The 20,161-nt window shown below is 40.3% G+C and overlaps 4 protein-coding genes across 4 annotated transcripts in view; 2 read left to right on the top strand and 2 right to left on the bottom strand.

Moving 5' to 3' along the window:
• LOC145500938 (uncharacterized) overlaps positions 1–14,434 on the top strand; it is a 28,247-nt gene extending 13,813 nt beyond the window's left edge. The window contains exons 7-17 of the mRNA XM_081480496.1: positions 259–342; positions 936–1,046; positions 1,233–1,286; positions 7,092–7,189; positions 8,053–8,165; positions 8,388–8,735; positions 8,972–9,126; positions 9,930–10,042; positions 10,484–10,608; positions 11,413–11,556; positions 12,215–14,434. Coding sequence (XP_081336622.1) covers positions 259–342; positions 936–1,046; positions 1,233–1,286; positions 7,092–7,189; positions 8,053–8,165; positions 8,388–8,735; positions 8,972–9,126; positions 9,930–10,042; positions 10,484–10,608; positions 11,413–11,556; positions 12,215–12,495 — 1,626 coding nt within the window. The 3' untranslated portion in view covers positions 12,496–14,434. The remainder of the gene's footprint in view (positions 1–258; positions 343–935; positions 1,047–1,232; positions 1,287–7,091; positions 7,190–8,052; positions 8,166–8,387; positions 8,736–8,971; positions 9,127–9,929; positions 10,043–10,483; positions 10,609–11,412; positions 11,557–12,214) is intronic.
• On the bottom strand, positions 1,697–2,966 carry LOC145500940 (uncharacterized). The gene has a single exon (XM_081480497.1). The coding sequence runs from the start codon at positions 2,836–2,838 to the stop codon at positions 1,825–1,827; it is 1,014 nt and encodes a 337-aa protein (XP_081336623.1). The 5' UTR covers positions 2,839–2,966; the 3' UTR covers positions 1,697–1,824.
• On the top strand, positions 4,765–6,516 carry LOC145500151 (uncharacterized). The gene has a single exon (XM_081479631.1). It carries the CDS (start codon positions 4,765–4,767, stop codon positions 6,514–6,516), a length of 1,752 nt encoding a protein of 583 aa, XP_081335757.1.
• A 593-nt stretch (positions 14,435–15,027) lies between the features above and the next one.
• Positions 15,028–19,039, bottom strand: LOC145501818 (uncharacterized). The gene is made up of 5 exons (XM_081481208.1): positions 18,298–19,039; positions 17,935–18,082; positions 17,492–17,616; positions 16,695–17,212; positions 15,028–15,498 (listed from the first exon to the last, which is right to left on the bottom strand). Exons 1-5 carry the CDS (start codon positions 18,545–18,547, stop codon positions 15,076–15,078), a joined length of 1,464 nt encoding a protein of 487 aa, XP_081337334.1. The 5' UTR covers positions 18,548–19,039; the 3' UTR covers positions 15,028–15,075.
• Between the last annotated feature and the right edge of the window lie 1,122 nt (positions 19,040–20,161).

The raw sequence follows: 20,161 nt of genomic DNA, 5'->3' as shown, positions 1-20,161 counted from the left end.
TAGTCTTCTCGGATAAGGACGATAAACCGTAGGCCCCGTCTCACAACTCTTCATAATTAATTCTGGGAGACGTCCTGAACCCACGCACTGATCGAAAAGAGTAGGAGACATAGTTCCCGGTGTGGTGGTCTATCTCTCATCTGATGGTTAAATGCTCGGAGATATTAGCTGCATAAGCTACTCTGAAATCCGAAGGTAAATAAAGTAATGTATTTATGTATGTATGTAGGAGAAGTAATGCTATTTCCTTGTTCTCAGAAACGTGGTGGTCGTCTTTACATTAACGACAAAGAAGTCAACGACTTGGGTGTTTATAGAAACATTACTGGATTTGTCCCACAGGTTTGTGCTTTGTTCTATGACTGCTATTTTAACTGCCCTAGTATAGCTATAAAGTTACTGTTGCAAGAAGATTGTGGAAGTGAGTTATTCGGAGAAAATGTAAGTGAAATGGTGGTTGTTTTTTGTGACACGCGATCTGCTTATTGCTTGAATTGAGCTGCGGTGGGAGGAGCAAAGTTCCATTCTTCTTTCTAATAATGATAATAAAAACAAATAAAATAAGTTGTCATTTGGTTCAAAAAACATAAAGCGATGATCGCATTCACTTAGTCTTCTTGGGTCGTTAGATATGGGCAGCAAGAGAACGTTTATTTCCTACCAAGTGGGCAAATTACTTTTTAAAATAAATTTGCAGTTTGGTATAAGACTGAGGAAGAGCTTTAAACAGAATTCGCCACAATATCACCGACTCAATTTGGGGTTTTGAGTGAAATACACCACAAGAACGTACAGTGTATTGAAGTCTGTATCACGTTTGTCTAATCGATCCCTGACCCAGATTTCGGGCACGACACACAATAACCAGAAGCAATGCGGTCTATAAGCTCACTTTATTGCCTTTTGGTCACCAAACTGGTCAATTTACTCTCCAGGAAGATGTGATGCACAGATCGCTAACGGTAAATGAAGTGTTAATTTATCAAGCAAATCTCAGGCTCCCGTCCACGATTTCAAATGAAGAAAAGAGGAGACGAATTCAGGAGGTAACAATATAGATAAAGCTTTTGACGGTGTTTAATGTGCATGTGAGCACTTAGTTAGGACGCTGTTCAGTCCTGAATGATGGTACACAAGCAGTCTTTGTTATACGCTGATTATGGCACTGTGCCAAATAGTACATTATTGGCAATTTTTCATTTTCAACAAATACACTTTCTTCCCTTTAACAGGTTTTACAGCTTCTCGATCTCAAAGGCGTCAAGAATACAAAGATCGGCGATGAGGTATTCTGTAGTGAAAAGCGCTTTAAGGGCATCTTATTATAGTGCGTAATGGTAGCACCTCAGTTCCCTGGCACGTTTTAGGACTGCGCAGCGCGCTTGTTTAACAGCTTGCCTAAGGACATTAAAAACACCACTGACACTGAGGGACTCCTGCGGAAATCTAAAAGCCTTTATTTTTCCTCTGCGAAAGCCGAATTTGAGTAATTCTGAGACTTGTTTTCCTTTTCTTTATTCAAGTTTGTAAATATTTTTAATATAGCTGGATTCAATTTCTTTATTACTGTATGCAGGTCTTAGCATAGAAGAGCCACGCTTAGTGAAATGCTAATAAACCGTAATTATTATTATTATTATTATTATTATTATTATTATTATTATTATTATTATTATATAATAATAATAATAATATATACAGGCAAAAACTAACGATAGACAAATCCGACGTTTCGGCGACATCTTGGCGCCATTGTCAAGGGAAACTAATTAAATATGCGATTTCAAGAGTAACTAAGAGTTCAGAGTTACTAATTTGCATAAGTTAGACGAAGACTTTAGCGCGAACTGAGTCTGATTGTACATTTAAACACGGTCGTAATTGTTTAATGAGTAACATCTCATTAATGAGACAATCAAACTTGTTGTGGCATTTTTTCAACACGCTAAAACAATGGCGAAGGTCATCCGGAATCCTGCCGGCGTGTCTATTATCATAGTGATTGCGTACTGACGAGGTCTTGCTTCTATGTCCATCAACGCGTACGAACAGATGGCCACGGGTGTAACCGACATAACCAGCATCGCACTGGTCACACTTGAAGTTATACACAACGCATTGTTGATTAATGAGCTGAGGCTTAGGTTCGTTTGTCGGGAACTCCTGGGCAATCTTGCGGCTCGTAAACACCGGTTGAACACTAGTCTGCAGCTTCACACTGAGATCTTTTAACTGTGTCTTCACGATATTAGCAGACTCCTGGTCTTTAAAGGGTATGACAACCCGAGTAGTGTTTTCTGTCGTAGATCTGGACCGTAATGAGGGCTGGTCAGCGACCTTTAAATTTAGGAAGGTTTTGACAGTGGAGTCAACAAGGTGCTTGGGATATTTCAGTTTAGAGAAAACAGACTTCAGTCGTTCGCACTCCTCAGTGAAGTAGGACCATGACGAAGACAGGCGATGTGCGCGATCGAGCATAGTTGTCAATAGTCCGCGCTTGTACCTATTATCGACATGACTGTGGTAATGGAGAAGCAGACCACTGTTTGTTGGCTTCACGAATACTTTAGTTTCAATACGAGGCGCTCTGTTTAGGAGTTGAGTACCGAGAAAGGGAAGCATTCCATCATTTTCGACCTCCATAGTGAACTTGATGGTGTGGTAAGCGTGGTTGAGGGTGTTAAGAAAGTCCCTAGCTGTAGACAAATCGGGCATCACAGTGAGTGTGTCGTCAACATATCGACGATAGTAAGGTGGCAGCTTGCCCTCAACATCTAATTTCTCTTCAATAGACGACATGAATACGTTGGCTAGCAAGGGCCCAAGGGGGGACCCCATCGCTACTCCGTCGATCTGTTCATACAGGGATCCATTAAATTGGAAAAGCTGCCCCTTGGTGGCCACACCCAAAAGATCAATAAGGTCCTGCTTTGAAATGTTCAAATCATACTCGGAATTAGACCAGTTGTTTCTAAAATGGTTGGTCGAAAATGATGAAATGCTTCCCTTTCTTGGTACTCAACTCCTAAACAGAGCGCCTCGTATTGAAACTAAAGTATTCGTGAAGCCAACAAACAGTGGTCTGCTTCTCCATTACAATTTTTTTTAAAATAATACTAGTAAGCAGCACTTCAGCAACAGATCTTGTCAACTTGCTTTATTTTCTCCGACCGGTTTCGTCTGATCATACAGACTTCATCAGGGAGTTTGAACAAGATACATAAAGGAACTTATTTTATACCTATTCTTTAGAGTACAAATCACGTTCCGACTAGGGTGTGAACAGCAAAAAACACCTACAAAAATGCGTGCAGGATATGACTAAAATCCTGCGAATGTGCAATGTTTAATTTTGAGGCTCACGGATTTAACGTTAAATCCGTGAGCCCCAAAATTAAACATTGCACATTCGCAGGATTTTAGTCATATCCTGCACGCAATTTTGTAGGTGTTTTTTGCTGTTCACACCCTAGTCGGAACGTGATTTGTACTCTAAAGAATAGGTATAAAATAAGTTCCTTTATGTATCTTGTTCAAACTCCCTGATGAAGTCTGTATGATCAGACGAAACCGGTCGGAGAAAATAAAGCAAGTTGACAAGATCTGTTGCTGAAGTGCTGCTCACTAGTATTATTTTAAAAAAATTGTCTAAGTCACAGCTAGCAGAAGCCACAATATGTTCAGCAACACTTCAGATCGCTCTGGATTCAAGATGACCAAAAGTGCTTTAAAACTTAAAAAACGGCAAGAATCTACAGATAGACAAAGTCAGGCGCGTGAGGAGGTCGTAGAAGATCATCGAGCGACAACAGCCGAAGAATCACCTGAATCCGAAATATGGATCGATGACCACTTTCAACGCGTGCTAAAAAATCTTGTCCGTAGCTTCATCGAGGCTGAAAATCAGCTTTATGGTCTACAGGAACGCATACAGAGACTTGAATCCAACAAGAGCAACGGGAAGGTACCCAGTGGTTTGAAGATTCGCTGTGTAACCGCTAAAGGCCGTAATACCCAGCTTCTTCAAGAAATATTCAACAACATCACCAAAGAAGCTGAATTAAAGCTTCTAGACGCCACTATCGACTCCCTAAAAACTGAAGAACAGCTAGCAAAAGTACGGTGCGCTGAAGAGAAGAAGAGCGTCTTCACTGCCATTGAGACCTGGAGGAATTCCTTTCAATCTAGTGATTCTTCTCTTAACACCGAAGCAGACGAATATGTCAAGTCGGCAAAATGTTTCGCCGACAGCTTCTATTTCGAGTGTGCCGCAACACGAGCTTCTAAACGGGTAGCGGAGAACATTAAAAAAGCTTCTAAAGAGGCCAAAAGAACAGAGCAAATGGATACCCAATTTACCATTAACGAACAGTCTGTCCGCGACATGGTGCAACGTGCCGTGCGACAGGAAGTTTCTAAGCTCAACCCAGCTTCTCCGCCAGGAAATACAGCTCCACCGCCCCGAAAAAATTCCAAAAGCCGTGGTAAAAATAGATCAAGCTCCAGAAATCGGAAACAACAACGCCGTCAAGATTCGAGCCAGGATGCCCGTAACCCGCGTAACCCCTCGCCCGCAGCCAAAAGTGCACAAGGGAGACGAAGTCGATCTAAACAGCGGAGACAGCCCAAAAAACCCAATGTCAGGTTTTCTGATAGCCGCTCTCCCTCTGTTTCTCGTCGCCAGAAATCAAAAAACGGGAAAGGCCGCGGAAACGGCGTCGTAAAATAGATGCGAGAGACAGTTACTCTAAATGGCTTGACAAAATGGCAAAAAAACCGATTTTGGACCTTTTACCACGGAATTTGGAATTTCACAATCTTTCAAATGTCACTCTCACCCCAGAGCAGTCACGAACTCTTGGCTTAGGTCTTAAATTTAGACCTACGCTTAGACCGCCTGCCGTTTGTGTTTTTGACAATCAAATACAGGATTTCTGTCGTAGCGTCCGTCTGCATTACAAATTTGCTGATCAACCTGATGACCCGGACTTCAATCCTAAACTGTACGTTAAAACAGGATGGAATCCGCCTCGGGAAGATCCTGACCTCGAAGAAAACCTGTATAAAATCCGTCTAGAGCTACTGGAGACCTTTAACCAGACCCCGCCGCGTTGGACAAACAATCTGACGTTTGGCGAACGGAGAGGATTACGCGAGCTCAAGGAAAACCCCACGGTTCGCGTCTTAGCCACAGACAAAAACCTCGGACCTGCTCTCGTATCCACAGACTGGGTAGAAAAAGAGACTCTTAAACACCTCAATGACACTAAATCGTATGCTAAAGTCACAAAAGATGACTGGACATTTAGACGTCAAAAGGTAATTGAGACCAGAGATAAACTTGTAAATAGTTACTCTAGATTTTTACCACCCAACTCTCTCAAGTTCCTCCGTAGCCTAGACGACAGTCCTAGGAGTATCGATCCTGCTAAATTTTATATTATTCCTAAGATTCATAAGTCACCTATAGCTGGGAGGCCTATCGCGGCTTCTCACTCTTATATCACTAGGCCCATTAGTATTTTTGTTGACGAATTAGTCAAACCAAACATTACTATGCCTACGGTTTTGCGTGACTCGGGTGAACTGATCCAATGTTTAGAGAAAGTTGAGCTACCCGCAAATTGCCTTCTTGTTACGGCGGATGTGTCATCACTCTATCCTAACATTGACACAAAGAAAGCAATTATTGCTCTTGACCTCTTGCTTAGAGAGGGCAAGGTAGCGCAAACACCTCTCTTGGTTCAGTTAACTCGTGTAATCTTTGAAAATAATTTCCTTAAATCTGAATTTAGTAGCGATATATACCATCAAACGTTTGGTATCGCCATGGGTACTCCCTTCGCGGTTACAGCCGCAAACGCTTTTATATATTATCACGAGAGGGATATTATTGAATTGTATTCTCGAAATTTAACCCTCTACAAGCGTTTTATCGATGATATTTTTGTCATCTGGGAAGGCCCTCGGGAGACCCTCCTTGAATTTCTCAGTGCCATTAATACTAAGGATGAACGCATTAAGATAACTTACGAAATTAGCGATTCTAAGATTTCCTTTCTAGACTTGCTACTTTTCAAAGATTCTGTCATAAACAAACTGCAATACTCTACTTTTCAGAAACCGCTTAACAAGTATCTGTATATACCATATGAGTCATTTCACCCCGCTAGCAACAAGAAAGCTTTTATCAAAGGCGAGCTCATGCGTTACGCCAGAAATAGCTCGACTTTTCGCTCATTCGATGAGACACGTCAACTATTCTGGAAGCGCTTACGCCTTCGGGGTTATCCAGCTAGGTTTTTACTACCCGTTTTCAGGGAGATAAACTATAGTAACAGGAGTAGATGTTTCTCTAAGCCTGGTCGGTTATCTAGACATAGGACAGTGGTGTTCAAATCCACGTTTAACTGCAGTCATGTTGGAATCAAAAAAGTTATTCTTAAGCATTTACCGAACCTTAGTTCTATTGTTAGTTATAAATCTACCAATACGTTAGCACATCTATGTAAGTAAACGTTTTTTGGGGCTCACGGATTTAACGTTAAATCCGTGAGCCCCAAAATTAAACATTGCACATTCGCAGGATTTTAGTCATATCCTGCACGCAATTTTGTAGGTGTTTTTTGCTGTTCACACCCTAGTCGGAACGTGATTTGTACTCTAAAGAATAGGTATAAAATAAGTTCCTTTATGTATCTTGTTCAAACTCCCTGATGAAGTCTGTATGATCAGACGAAACCGGTCGGAGAAAATAAAGCAAGTTGACAAGATCTGTTGCTGAAGTGCTGCTCACTAGTATTATTTTAAAAAAATTAAAAAAAATTGTCCCACTTGTCAATTGTATTTTCTTGGTATGTGCGCTGGCCTAATTACGGCTCATGTGTGTACCGTTAAAATGCAAGTGACTCGTGGGATATTCCATGGTATGCCACGAGAAAGCATTGCATAACTATTTTATTTTTTTGTGATTTCTTAATAGAGATACTTATCACTATGTATATATATCTGATGTGCACGTTGGATAACCATATGCATAAAGGTTATTGTCGGTTTTTAGCTTATCTTGAAAGGTTATTTCCTGTTACTAGGAATCAAGAGGTATTTCTGGAGGTCAAAGGAAGAGGGTTAACATTGGCATGGAACTGGTGACTGATCCAACATTACTCTTTCTTGATGAACCCACAAGGTACAGCGCCATAAATGTTATTGATTATTAATACGGAACGAGAAGAGTTAGGTCTCAGAGTCTGCAACTAAAACTAGGAAGATATGGTAAACAAATAGTCAAAGATTCCGCACTTCTATATTGTTTGACAAATAGATTCTATATTGCCGTGCTTCTGTAATAGATCACAGATGACGTCAAAATGTGCTAAGAGCGAAAAAGTGCCACACGAGCCTCTTACCACATTTTGACGACGTCTTCTGTGATCTGTTACTGAACAGACGCACGGCAACATGGAATTCGGTTGTTTTATATAACAAAGAAACCAGAAAGAATATGTCAATGACGTCATCTGTACGTCTGTCTTCCAATAGATCATAGGTGAAAACCAATGAAAATGCGAGAATAATTATTATAGTAATAATAATTATATTCTCTCAATCGTATTACCAATAAAGTAACATAAATTAGAGCAACTGCTTTGATTCGCATTTGTTTAGCTCTCCAATACATTAAAAACTTTGTTCTAATCAATCTAGACAAACTGGTTACCAATATGTAACATTTGTCTTACTCGCGTTTCCTGTGCTTTGAGTCTGTCGCATGTTTTTGCTTGCAGCTTTGATTGGCGCTGATCTTGCTTGCTAAAATTAGGATCCAATTAGCTTTATGCGAATGATTTTATTTCGTTTAACTTCAACAACAGTCCTTGGAAAACAAGTCTGTAACTCATAAATTCGTTCTGGTCGATACAGCGTATAGATCTTTGATGTCGGTGACTTACGATCTTTGGAACTCCGGAACTGAGATGTTCCGTACTCGACTGAGCTTACATACGGGATGTTATAGTGTTAGAGAGCGTTATTTACTGTTTTTTTCGTTAGTGGTCTGGACAGCACGTCGAGTTTGATGGTTGTAGATGCTTTGAAGGCGGTCGCAGAAGAGAGAAAGTTGACAATTGTTTGCGTCATTCATCAGCCAAGATACGAAATATTCAGTGAGTATTTTTGATTTCAAGAACATTTTAGACATCAGTCAAGGAAATATGTCTACGGCTACATATTTCATTTAAATAAGTTTCAATCTGCTCTCAAGCCGTGATTAAACTGGCAATATTTCATATGGTTTAGGAAACCTGGTTATTTTAGCTCACTGTTTACTTGTATTATTTTGTTACGTCAACATTTTGGTTGTTTGTTTATTTTTGCATGGTTTCCAGGTAAATTCCACAAAGTTCTTTTCCTTGCCCCTGGCGGCAAAACCGTTTTTCAAGGAACGGTACCTGGAGCAGAAAACTATTTTGAACGCTTTGGCTTTGATAAGCCCGATAAAGTAAACCCAGCAGACTTCTACATGGACATGATTGGTGGAATGTTTGACAGCAAGGAATCTGAGTCTACCTCTTTACCCGAGCAGTGGGAGCAGTACGCGTCCCAAAATAGCGCGGGTGCGGAAAGAGTTGAGAATGCTACTGGAGCTCCAGATAGCCCAGTTACGAGGCAAGCTGATGTGACGTTGGAACTTTCGTTTAACCCTTCAGCTGACATTTTGATTAAAGAAAACCAAGGTATTACGCAGTAGTAACAACATACTGGTCATAAAAAAATCATTAGTTCAGTTAGGTTTTAATAATGATAATGATAATGCTTACACGATGTATACCGGAAAGAATCGTCGATTTTCTGACCCATGTATTAGATCCCTGTGGTAGATTGGCCTTGGAAGTAAATCACATTGATTTCACTGTCAGTGTCAGTCTCTCTTAGCAAGAAAGCACGGTTACTGTTTCTTTCCTTTTCCTAGATCAGCAAGACCGAGCGATGCCCAATTTCTTGATCCAGTTCTTCACTTTCCTTCGCCGTGAAATTCGTCTTCAGTTCCGCTTGTCCCGTTCTCTTCTTCTGGATCAATTCCTGGTGTTACTTGCTGGGGGTACCCTGGGGGCTCTGAGAAAAGAGGTTAGCCAACTGTATATGAAGCCTAAAATTACCTCTCCTACAGCTACAGATGAGTACAAACGAAGCATTGAATACCAGTGCCTGCTTCTTTTTTAATACTGGTTGAATTGATTCTTAGTGTACAGTTACGACGTCTTTAAAACTGCAAACTTACAGAGATTAGGAGAAGAAAATATTCGTCATGAATATATGTGAACTATGAACCTTTCAATTTCACCAATATCGATGTCATGGGAAGGGTAAAGAGATCAACCAATACCGTCGCTTGCATCTAAGCGTGAACACGTGACGCCGAAACATGCTCTAATTGGGTCTCAAACGTTGCATGATTGGTCATCAAACATTTGAAGTTTAGCAGACCGTGACGCGAACTTTCGCGCTCGGAAAGACTCTGAAAGTCTTGCTCCCGCCAATTTTTCATGGTTATTCTACAAGTAAAACCACTTTTGCGAAAGGCGTATGGATATTGACACAGGTCATGGCCCATTTCTCTGAAGAAGTCTTCAATGTCCAATCTTTCTGCCATTTCGTGTGCTGAACTTTGTGCTAACATCAAATGTTTGATGACCAATCATGCCACGTTTGACACCCAATCAGAGCATGTTTCGGCGTCACGTGTTCACACTTAGATGCAAGCGACGTAGTGGCCTCTCAAGGCTCATAGATGTGACGGAAAGTACCTCTTTACACTGACGCATGCGCGTTTCGTGGCTGTGCCTCTTATATTCCCGCACAAGTCATCATTATTTTTGAAAAAAAAAAGCAAACAATTTTTGTTTGTGTCACTTTGTTTTCGTCATCAGGCTCCACTCGACGAGTTTTTCACGCTTGTCACTCTCAGCTCTCTAGCAATTGGTTTGACCGCCATGTTATCATCGCTGAGGTGTTTTGGAAGCAATCGGGCTACATTCTGGCGGTAAGTTAGACTCTCTGCTTTTGTTAACCAGTACAAACTATTACTGAGATCATTATTGTACTTGGACCCACAGTGCCAGTCAGCGGTTTATCTTATGCTCCATCTCACCCACATACGTCATGAAAGCGCCAACATATGAATTTTTTCGCACATTGCTATTGAACAATTAACTCCTAAGTATTTTCCGATAACGCTGTCGCCTTTGGCAAATCATCATTTTATCCCTCTTATTCAACAGACGTTTCTCAGTTTGCTCATGTAAAATTTTAAGTGGACGAAAAGATTTTTTGTTGCAATAAAATAATGATTTTTTTTCTCTAATTGTAATGCTTTAATTATTTATCTTGGGACTCATTTTGACTTGATCATGAACTACGATAGGACTGTATTGTCTTATTTCTGGCATAAAATGAATCTAAAATATTCCATGGGCCTTTCCAGGGAAGCAGCCTCTGGTGTCAACAGAGTCAGCTACTTCGTGGCTGTCAACGTCGCTCAGATTCCCATAATCCTTATCACTCCCCTCGTCTACCTGAGCCTGCTGTACCCACTGGTCTCACCAAGAGGTATGTACAAATACATGCATGCAGACCTTGTTATTGTGCACGCGGCTAACAATGGGGCAGTCCAGTCAAAAATGAGACGGCAACTTGTCTGAGCAGCTGCTTGTCGTTATCAGGGGAAGTCAGTTACTTAGCAATATTATTATACATTGAACTCACTATCTCTTTTCTGCTTGGCCGAAAGCGTACAGTGACTTTTTGAAATCAGCGCCTGTTACGTCATCTAGCTGCAGATTATACAATAATCATGTCAAGGACCCTCAAGGTCACGGGTAATCGTGTATGACCGCGGTGCATAATTTCTAAGGGTAATCATGTGAAGTTCGCACGCTTTATGTTGCTTGCCGTCAGTGAAGAAGCAAAAACATGACTTCCATTATTTTTTCGTTCAATGTATAATTCGGCTTCCGCTGATGACCCCTACCTCGATCTTCATTATTCTGGATATCACAAAAACCTCATCTAATAATTGTTTGCAGCACGTCATTAAACTTTGGATAATGTTTTTGAGCTCGTAAGCTTATTGTTGTATGGTGCACAGCGGAAGAAAAATAATATTTCAAACTGAAAATGAGTATTGTCTTACAGCTATTTTCTGGTCATCTTTCTCGGTAACATCGTGATTTAAGACTAGTTGCATGCATGATAAATTTTTCGCGGGCAACTGTCAAAAAGTTGTCGTGCCACAGATAGACTCTATTCTTGTGAATTAGTAGCTAACTGCATGAGATCTGTGTAACGCAAAAGAATCGCTAGTTCCACGCATTCTTAGCACGCATTCATGTAATTCAACGCAATCTTTTTCAGGTTATTTTCGATTTCATTATGCCGCCACGCTCGGTGCTCAGTTTGCCTGCACCGGAGTGGGATACTGTATATCCGCCATCTTCAACCCTAAGAACTCTCAAATGGCGTCCGTCACCTTCGCGCTGATTTGTTCTCTTGTGTCAGGTAAGCAAAGATGAGGAACATAATGAAATTGGAAGGGGAAGGGAGGGTGGGAAAGGGACGGAAGAAGGAAGGGAGAGGGATGGACAATGAAAATGGCTATTAAATTAAATTGCTGGAATATCTTTTTTAGATTCTGGGGGGGGGGGGGGGGGAGGAACAAAAGGAGAGAAGAAAGAAGGATAATGTCTTAATATTTAATCCACCCGTGTATGGCTGGATTTAAACGGAAGTAATTCACCACAATTCTGCGTTCAATTAAGTCGACGAAACCACGAAAGACTTTTTAAAGGAATTGCTGTTTTTAGTGGAATTAATAACAAGAGAGACCCTCCTCGAGCGCGGGAAGAACTGAGCTGGCAAAACGACGTCTGTTTACTTAAAAGGGCTCAGTCACTGTATTTTGAGTTATTTTGGCCACGCACATCATTAGCTTTTAAATTGAAGGAAAACTGAAAATAGTGGTTAACTAAGCTAGAAAAACGCCAAAGAGATAACAATAGTCCGGCATAAAGGAACAAGGATGGCTAAGCATGGAGAAGATTAACACGGATTGCAAATGACGAAGTTGAAAAATTAAGGCTACACTTTTCAAGATGCGGAGAGCGTAACGTAGCTCGTTTAAACTCATTTCTGTTTCGTTATGAACACATTTTTGCAGGCAGTTCTCCTACGCTGTGTAAAATGGACGGCTACTCATTTTTTGGGCCGTTGCTGTACAATCTATCCTACTGTCGCTGGTATTTGGAAGCGTTGTTCGAAAAAGAAGCTCTTCGTTACCCAGACGTCCTAGCGCTATATGTCCACCGGCTGTCCACTAGGAATGGATACACGTTGGATAATTACAGCACATGCGTGGGAGTTTTGTTTGCCATGGGGTTTGTCTACCGCGGGCTAGCGTTGCTGTTTATGTTATTTACAAATAGGGGGAAGCAGCAGTGAATAAAATTTACTAAGCGTGCTTTGGTGTGGTTTAACTTATAGCTGAGAGCTGGCCACGTTTTTAACTGTTAGCTGAGATATGTAGTATTCTATACTGACTGCTGTTATAGTTAAGAAGAAGGGTGTCAATGGGGTATAGCTCAAGTCAGTAAACAGCTTAGAAAAGGCCATTTAGTCAGTAAACTGTTAGGAGAAATGGATTTAGTCAGTAAACAGCAAAAAAGTAGATTAGTTAATTTTGTATGTTTTTATGACTTTAATGAACTGTAGATGATATCCATTTGCAAAATAAATAATGATTGATGATTGTTTTTAGAATTATTGAAAATGAAATTTGAAAATTGAGTATTTTGTTCTCTGTATTACGCCACTCGGAACTTTGGTAAAAATTTGTATATCAGTAATGGCTGCCATGTTTGCAAAGAAGCGAAGGGAGAAGCCTGGAATCGGTAACTAAAACTGCAGGCAGAGGCAGTGCTCAGGTTCGGAATGTGTTACGAAATAAGACTGAATCAGGGCCAAACTCCAACAGGACAGACAACCGTGTCAGACGAGGTCCACAAGTGTCAGACGAGGTCAAAGTAAAGGAAAATTTACATTTGTATCTCAAAAATGTTGTTATTTGGCCGCCAGTACCGCATACGCTAAAAAGTCGATCATCTTTTATATGTTAGTCAGTTCATATTTTGTTGTTTATACGGTTACGATAGCCAAAGAAAAAAAGAAAATAAATAAAATAATAATCAGATACGCTAAACAGTTAACCCTATTGTTATATTTTTCGTTTGGCGACCTCAACAATCTGTACTGTTGAGGTCGCTTTAATATAAGCCCTGAATTTCGGCTCATCCTCGGTGTAAAGACCTCACAACTGACATCACGATAAAAGTTATTTCACTTTTATCGTGACGTCAGCTGTGAGGTTTTTACACCGAGGATGAACCTAAACTTCTTTCAAGGCTGACAGAAAGAAAAGCCTGTTAGTTACAAAATAACTAGGGATTGTCCTAAAACACACCACACACATATTTATATAGATTGCAGGTGTTTTAAAAAGTTGTAGATTGTTGCCTCAAGACGCTATACTTTGTAATTAGTTTTTACTTAAGGAGGATAATAGTAGTTTCGAAAGTTTAAGGTGGCAGACAGAATTGATTGTAAACTTTGTAAAACGTTGCATCTTAAAAGCCTCATCGCAACTCCCTAATACAAATGAGGGTAACCGAGTTCTGTTTTGAGTTGTAAGCGCTTGAAGCTAAAATTAGGGGTGTTTCATGAGGTTGTGCTGTGGCTATGGTAACCTATCGTGCCATAAAGTTGAATATTATTGGTTCACAAATGGCTGGGCATATGTGTGATATTAATATTGTAGTAGTATTGTAGTGATCGCTCCGTGTATTGTATTTTATTATTATTATTTTATCACTTGATAAACAGTGGTAGTGTTTATTTAGCCGTCAGACTATAGCTTTTGGAAAAGTGTAGGAAACTGTTGCTAGTCAATTTAGCAAAGAAGAACATCCCCTTGGCTATCGGTCATTAGTATAAATCTACTAGCGTTCTATCACGAATGCCGTTCTCTGATTGGCTACGCTACTCACTATCTATTCTGCTGTAGATAGTGAGTAGCATAGCAGCGTGCGCTAGGGGCCTCTTCTTTGTGTTTTCGAAGTGTCTTTGAAGAGAATTTAGATTAAATTTTTGAAAGACAAGTAGATTTATACTAAAACAATTAGATTATTCGCTCTCGATTTCTATGTGTGATAGTTGAAGCTATCACGCGATATATGGAAATCTCGAGCTCATAATCTAATTGTTTAGTAGATTATATATTTCACGCACATGTGTGTTGGTATTGTTTCATAATATAGATACCACATAGGGAGGATAAAGGTTGCACAATCAAAATCTTGACTGTAGATAATAATATGCAAATAAACTCGTTATAATAATCACAGTCTCAAGTCTTTCATGGTTGCTTGTAGATATGGGATTACTCTTCTCGTGTCCAACTGTGTATCTCACTGGTTTGCTGTCGAGAGAAATTTCATATTGATGCGTGCCCAGCTATTACTCTTTATATATCACTGCTATTTAATTAATTTACCTTATAAACATTTGCATGGACATATTTAAATTCTGGGCCCATTTTTTTTCAAGAACAGGTAACACCATCCACGGAATAGATCGCCACCTATTGGGCAACTAAGCTATAATTACACATTAGATGGATAGCACTGTCTACCCTTGTGGAGGCAGCGTGGCCGAGTGGTCAGCGTGTCGGACTCGCAATGCAGCGTTCCCGGGTTCGAGTCCCTCTCTGACCACTACCTGGATTTGTTTCTCAGTAGCCTCGAGCTCAAATCCTCGGCCACGCTTGTAAATAGCCAACTGGTTTGCCTCCGGTCAGTAGGGATTCTTAACAATTGTTTGTTTCAGTTGGTTGCTCGGCCCCACTACACTAGCACTTGTGCTATAACACTGCCGAGGGTAAATAAAGGTTATATAAATACCCTTAACCCTTAATTACTGCACGCGCAATGCATGCTGAATCTACGTGGAGACCATAATCCTTTGCGGTCACCAAATGAGTGAGTTTTCGCGAGAATTACTGGGATCTTTAGCTTCATTCGCGAGCCGTTTTTGCATCTTTCTCAACTTCCCTTCGTTTTTGGAAGAATCACTCCGTGTATTGTATATCAGAGTCGTCGAAAATTCCTTTGGAGTTTTTTCAGGGGTCAGTATTTCTCCTTGTTCCTGGTGCAAGACTGAGTCTTTGGGCTGATCGTTTGTATAACCGGACAAAAAGTCATCATTCCCAGAAACCACAAAGCTATTTTTTCTTGTCAATTGAACGCCATCCGCGAAACTCTCTATCGCAAAGCTCGAAGACCTGGTCACTTTCCGTTTGGAGAATCTGTAGAGTCGCTTGAAAACATTACCGTTTCGTGAATTGTTACTAACGATGTCATCAAGGTTAACGACCTCAGCTGGGAAGAGCTCCTGTAAAATAGATGATAAGATAAGCTGTATCTCATTTTTTATATACTCTCAAATCTAAGCTCAGTTGACTGATAGGGTAATTCTGTGTCAGATTATTGTGCTACGAAAGAGGAAAGACTGGTGAAAGTAGTTTAGTGAGAACTTCGGGATTGCATTGTAACTAAAAAAAATTGCTTGTAGCTAAACACAGTCAGAATAGTTTTACCATCAGGCTATTCGTAACTGCATTCTTTTAATTTCTTTTGACGAGTCACACAGGGCTACCTGGCAAACTAGCAAGATACACTAACTCAGTTTTGGTGTGATCAACTCTAAAAATGTAAAAAAATAATTGTTGGAGGAAACAAAAAGTCGAGACATTAATAATTAGCCATGAGATACCTTGTCCTTTCTCCTGGAAATAAATCTGGAAAGAAACGATGTGCTCTCTTTTTCCGGGGAATGATTTTGGAAACTTGTCAGCTGTTTTAAACAGAGGACAATCAGAATATGCATGTAGTTCACCGTGTTCGGTATTCAGTTTGTATCTAACACAGGAGATCACTGAAGGTCAAAGGAACTTATTCTATGTCTATATACATTTCACCGATGAGAGTAATTGATGAACATTCAGATGTCAATAAGCAGTCGGAGCCAGCCAAGCACATCAGAAAACACCCTAACCACAAGATCTCGTGGAAAGTTTTAACCACTGCCCATTCATGATTAAAAAGGAGAATAAAAGAAGCGTTCTACATCGCACGCTTCCGTCCAGAACTAAACAAACAAGTGCAATCACTGGACCTCACCTTGTTCCCCGTGGGAACAGGTATTACATAACTGGCATTACCTGTTATTACCTAACTATAAGAACACTGAGCGTATGCATATTATTTCATTCTGATGATGATGATCAAACAGATCGAAAACGTTAAGACTCAATTTTAACAGCTTTTTACCTGAAAGTTTTATTTTTATTCTATGTCTATTTTCGTAGTCTTGTTTCCAATGGAAAGCTTATTCAGTTCATGAACGGCTAACAAGTTCCCTTTCTATTTCCGTTCAAAAGCGCGATGGCCAAATGGCCAGTGCATACAGGTCCATACAGGTCGGGATTGGGATCGAAGCAGCTTAGATTGAGCTTAAGTGGGCGGGGTCAGATGATAGGAGGGGTTAGCAATACCTTCCGTCGTTTCATTCTATAGAAACCATCTTACCTTGTAATGATGCCGTTCGGATGATACATCACCGCGGCCATACGAATCCGAGAGGGAATAGGAACCATAAACCTTAGGTTGATAGGAATTGGGTAATGATTCTGTTGATTGCGTCATTTTATAAACACGTGACCAAGGTAACAAGCTACTACTCGTCGCATAATTCTGCATTTGTAAGTCTTCGAAACCCGAATCGCGTCCTTTGGACAAATTGGCAATGCACGTTTCGTCGATCTGTGATCTTTCATAGGGGAGTTTGCCTCTGTCGTTTTCTACTCGAAGATTGTTGCGATGGTTAAGCAACACGCCGCTCTCCGCACTATTCCTGTATAAGGAGTACGGTTTGCGTATCCTACGCTCTTTATCTAACAATCTGTCATACGGTGTAAAATGACTTAATTGTCGTTCAGCATATGGGCTCTCAGAATCCCTTTCGATGGCTTTCCTCTCAAAGCGTACTCGCTTTAGACTGTGTTTCTCAGAGATTAAACCATTGACGCCTTCGATGTTGTTAGTCTCTGCCTATAGATATGGAAAAAAAGTTCAGTTAACCAAGCCATGTAAAAAACGTCCATCCGATCTTTTGGTTTTGCTTTGGAAATTTGCTTAAACATGACTTGTTTTCAATATGTTTTTGAGAAAATTACACAGCACCAGTAAACAATTATTAGATTGAGGGCATATTCTGCTGTTCTCTCCTTCTGCAAAGCTAGCACTGGACGACAGAAGAAAAAGGCTGAAAGAAAATATGATACGATATTACGATATGATAAATATTTTGGGTTAAAAATATAAACTTTCAGACTTCTGTCTGTAACTACCTACCTGGTAAAGGAAGTGCGCGCATGCCTCGTTCCCACTCTCAATGGCCACGTTAAAAGCAGTTCTTCCCAGTCTGTCGCGAAGTTTGATCGCTGCACCACTTCGGAATGTGTGAAGAGGAAAAATATACAGTCAGTTAACTGGACAGAAGCACTGGGAGAGTGCCTTAGCCAAGAACACAGCTCAAGAACCCCGGCCAAGGATTTTAACCCTTAAAGCCGAACCGATCAAGTCCAACCTACTAACGGGTTAACACCAACAACAACGACAATAACAACAGTAGTAACACTGAAAACAACAACAGCAGCAGCAGCAACAGCAACAACAACAACAACAACAGCAGCAGCAGCAAGAAAAACAACAACAACACCCATAACATTAGAAAAGGAATGCATGGCGGAATGAAGGCAGCACTCACCCACGCATTAGTAGCTTGACCACTTCTACATGACCGTTTTGTGCAGCTACATGTAGCGGACTGGACCCGAATTTATTTCTCTCATTGCCCACACTGTTGACATTACTTATAAGCCACTCAACACAAGAACGGCGACCGTAAGCTGCCGCTAAAAGGAAACAAAAATATAGGATTGATTTACCAGAAGCTACTCTTTCACTGACAAGAAATGAACTTCCCTAGTTACGAAAGGAGATGTGGAAATTCCCCTTAATGCACAGATTCTTGGTGTGGTGAAGTCAGTTTCAGTTTGAAATTAAACGTGCCTGTATGCAAACCGCTTTCACCTTACGAACAATTTGAATCTTGAATCTGCTTTCGTACCATAGTGCAGAGGTGTATTGGCCGCCCTATCCCGAGCCAGCGCACTGCAGCCAGCGGAGCTTAGAAGAAATGCCATACACTCCAAATGACCTTCAAAAGCCGCAGCGTGGGTAGCGGTCATACCATCTACAGTCATGTCATTATGAGCCGTACCAGAATGCTTTGCAAGCCACATCAAACAGGTTAAGTGACCTTCTTGCGCTACAAGAAAGCAAAACATAACAAACCAGTTAGAATAGTTTCCTTCCATCGTCAAAAGTAGTATGGTTCATTACTACAGCGTGATTCGACGAGAGACCTGGATGGGGGTGATGTAATTAACTCTAGGCTCAATTAAATTGAGAGTGATTTCCCAGGTGTTAGTACTGATACTCAATTTAGAAATTAAAAGTTCCAGTTTTTTTTTAGCTTCTTACCTGAAAAGTAAAGGGGTGTTGCCCCGCTGTTGTCCTGTCGAGAAGCGTAGAAATTTAAAATCATTTAGCGTTTCATATCACACCTGATAAATTAAATCTTAATAAGAGGGAGCTTTAGATTGGACTACGAGAACGAGATTGAGTACGAGTACGATTTTCGATTTTCAAATTAGTGACGTTTCCAGGGTCCTCGCTGTTCATGCTGGTTTTAGGCAGAGAGGGTAGCTCATGGGATGAAATGAGTATGTGATGTGATAATGTGAAGCCTGCAAACTAGAATTGAAAAGTCGTTCTCGCACTCGATCTCGTGCTCTTACTCAAATATAAAGTCCCCTAAAAATAACAATGACAATAACGACAACGACAACGATAACGATAACGATAACGTCAACGATAATGATAATGATAATAACAATAATTAAAACACATCTATACAGGATGGCTGCATCAGGCATAGGCAATGAATTACAATAAATAAAAGGGCATAGGCAACGAATTACCGTTGGTATGTTGCGAAAGTCAAGAAATAGCGCATAGCTGAACGAGTGAAGATACTACCCATTTATATGTTTTTCCAGGAGGTCCTTGATTTCAGCTATCAGCTAATTGTATCGTTGGTTTTAGTGCCAACGAACGAAGAAAGAAAGAAATTTTAATGAATTTTTACAAGTTAATTTTAACTTCTTTTGATTTGAAATCAACTGAGTTCACAAACCGTAAAGCAAATACTTTTCGAAGCCTTTCGGTAAATCCATTTGAGGCATCCAAGATGGCCACCTGCAGCCGCGTAATGAGCTGGTACCGAGCCTTCAGCTGACCTGAATCATGAATGAGACAGAACGAATGGTTTGTTGTTGGGTTCAATTTGAGCATATTCATCTTGTCATAAATGAGAGAGTTTCACTGCTAGTTAATTACGTTCGATACTGTCTCTATTCTTTGACGAATGCCCGTTTGCATGAAACTTGGGACTTGTTAGGACATTAAAACTAAAAATATTGCTATACTTTTATAGCCAGGTTTTTACAAATTCATAGTTTTTTTTTTTTTTTTTTTTTTGAAAGAAAGCAATTTATAAAATTAGTTTTTCTCAATAGCCGCATTGTTTGCTCAGGAAGAAAAACGAAAATGCTTTTGCAGATCAATATTTAACCGCAACCTAAAACCCTGAGATGTAATTGATATCCTCGCAAATTATTGCCACACAGATTTCTTTTAGTTAGTCCAGGGCATTGAATTGTGTTCAATGTTATCTAGAACTGATGAACGTCATCACAGCTGAAATATACTCGTAACGATCTTCAGGAAACTGTGAGGATTAAGCTTTCAAGGTCATGAAGAGTTCTAGGGGTTAATGTTTCAAAACGCCGTTTATTTTCAAACATATAAGTTGCAGGTTGTGCAGAAAAACGCCCGAAAACGTAACCTCTAATTAAATCTATCTAAAT

The sequence above is a fragment of the Orbicella franksi genome, chromosome 10 (assembly GCF_964199315.1).
Source record: "Orbicella franksi chromosome 10, jaOrbFran1.1, whole genome shotgun sequence".
Classification (NCBI taxonomy): domain Eukaryota; kingdom Metazoa; phylum Cnidaria; class Anthozoa; order Scleractinia; family Merulinidae; genus Orbicella; species Orbicella franksi.
The sequence above is the reverse complement of the archived record's forward strand: the minus strand, read 5'-3'. Positions and strand labels throughout refer to the sequence as shown.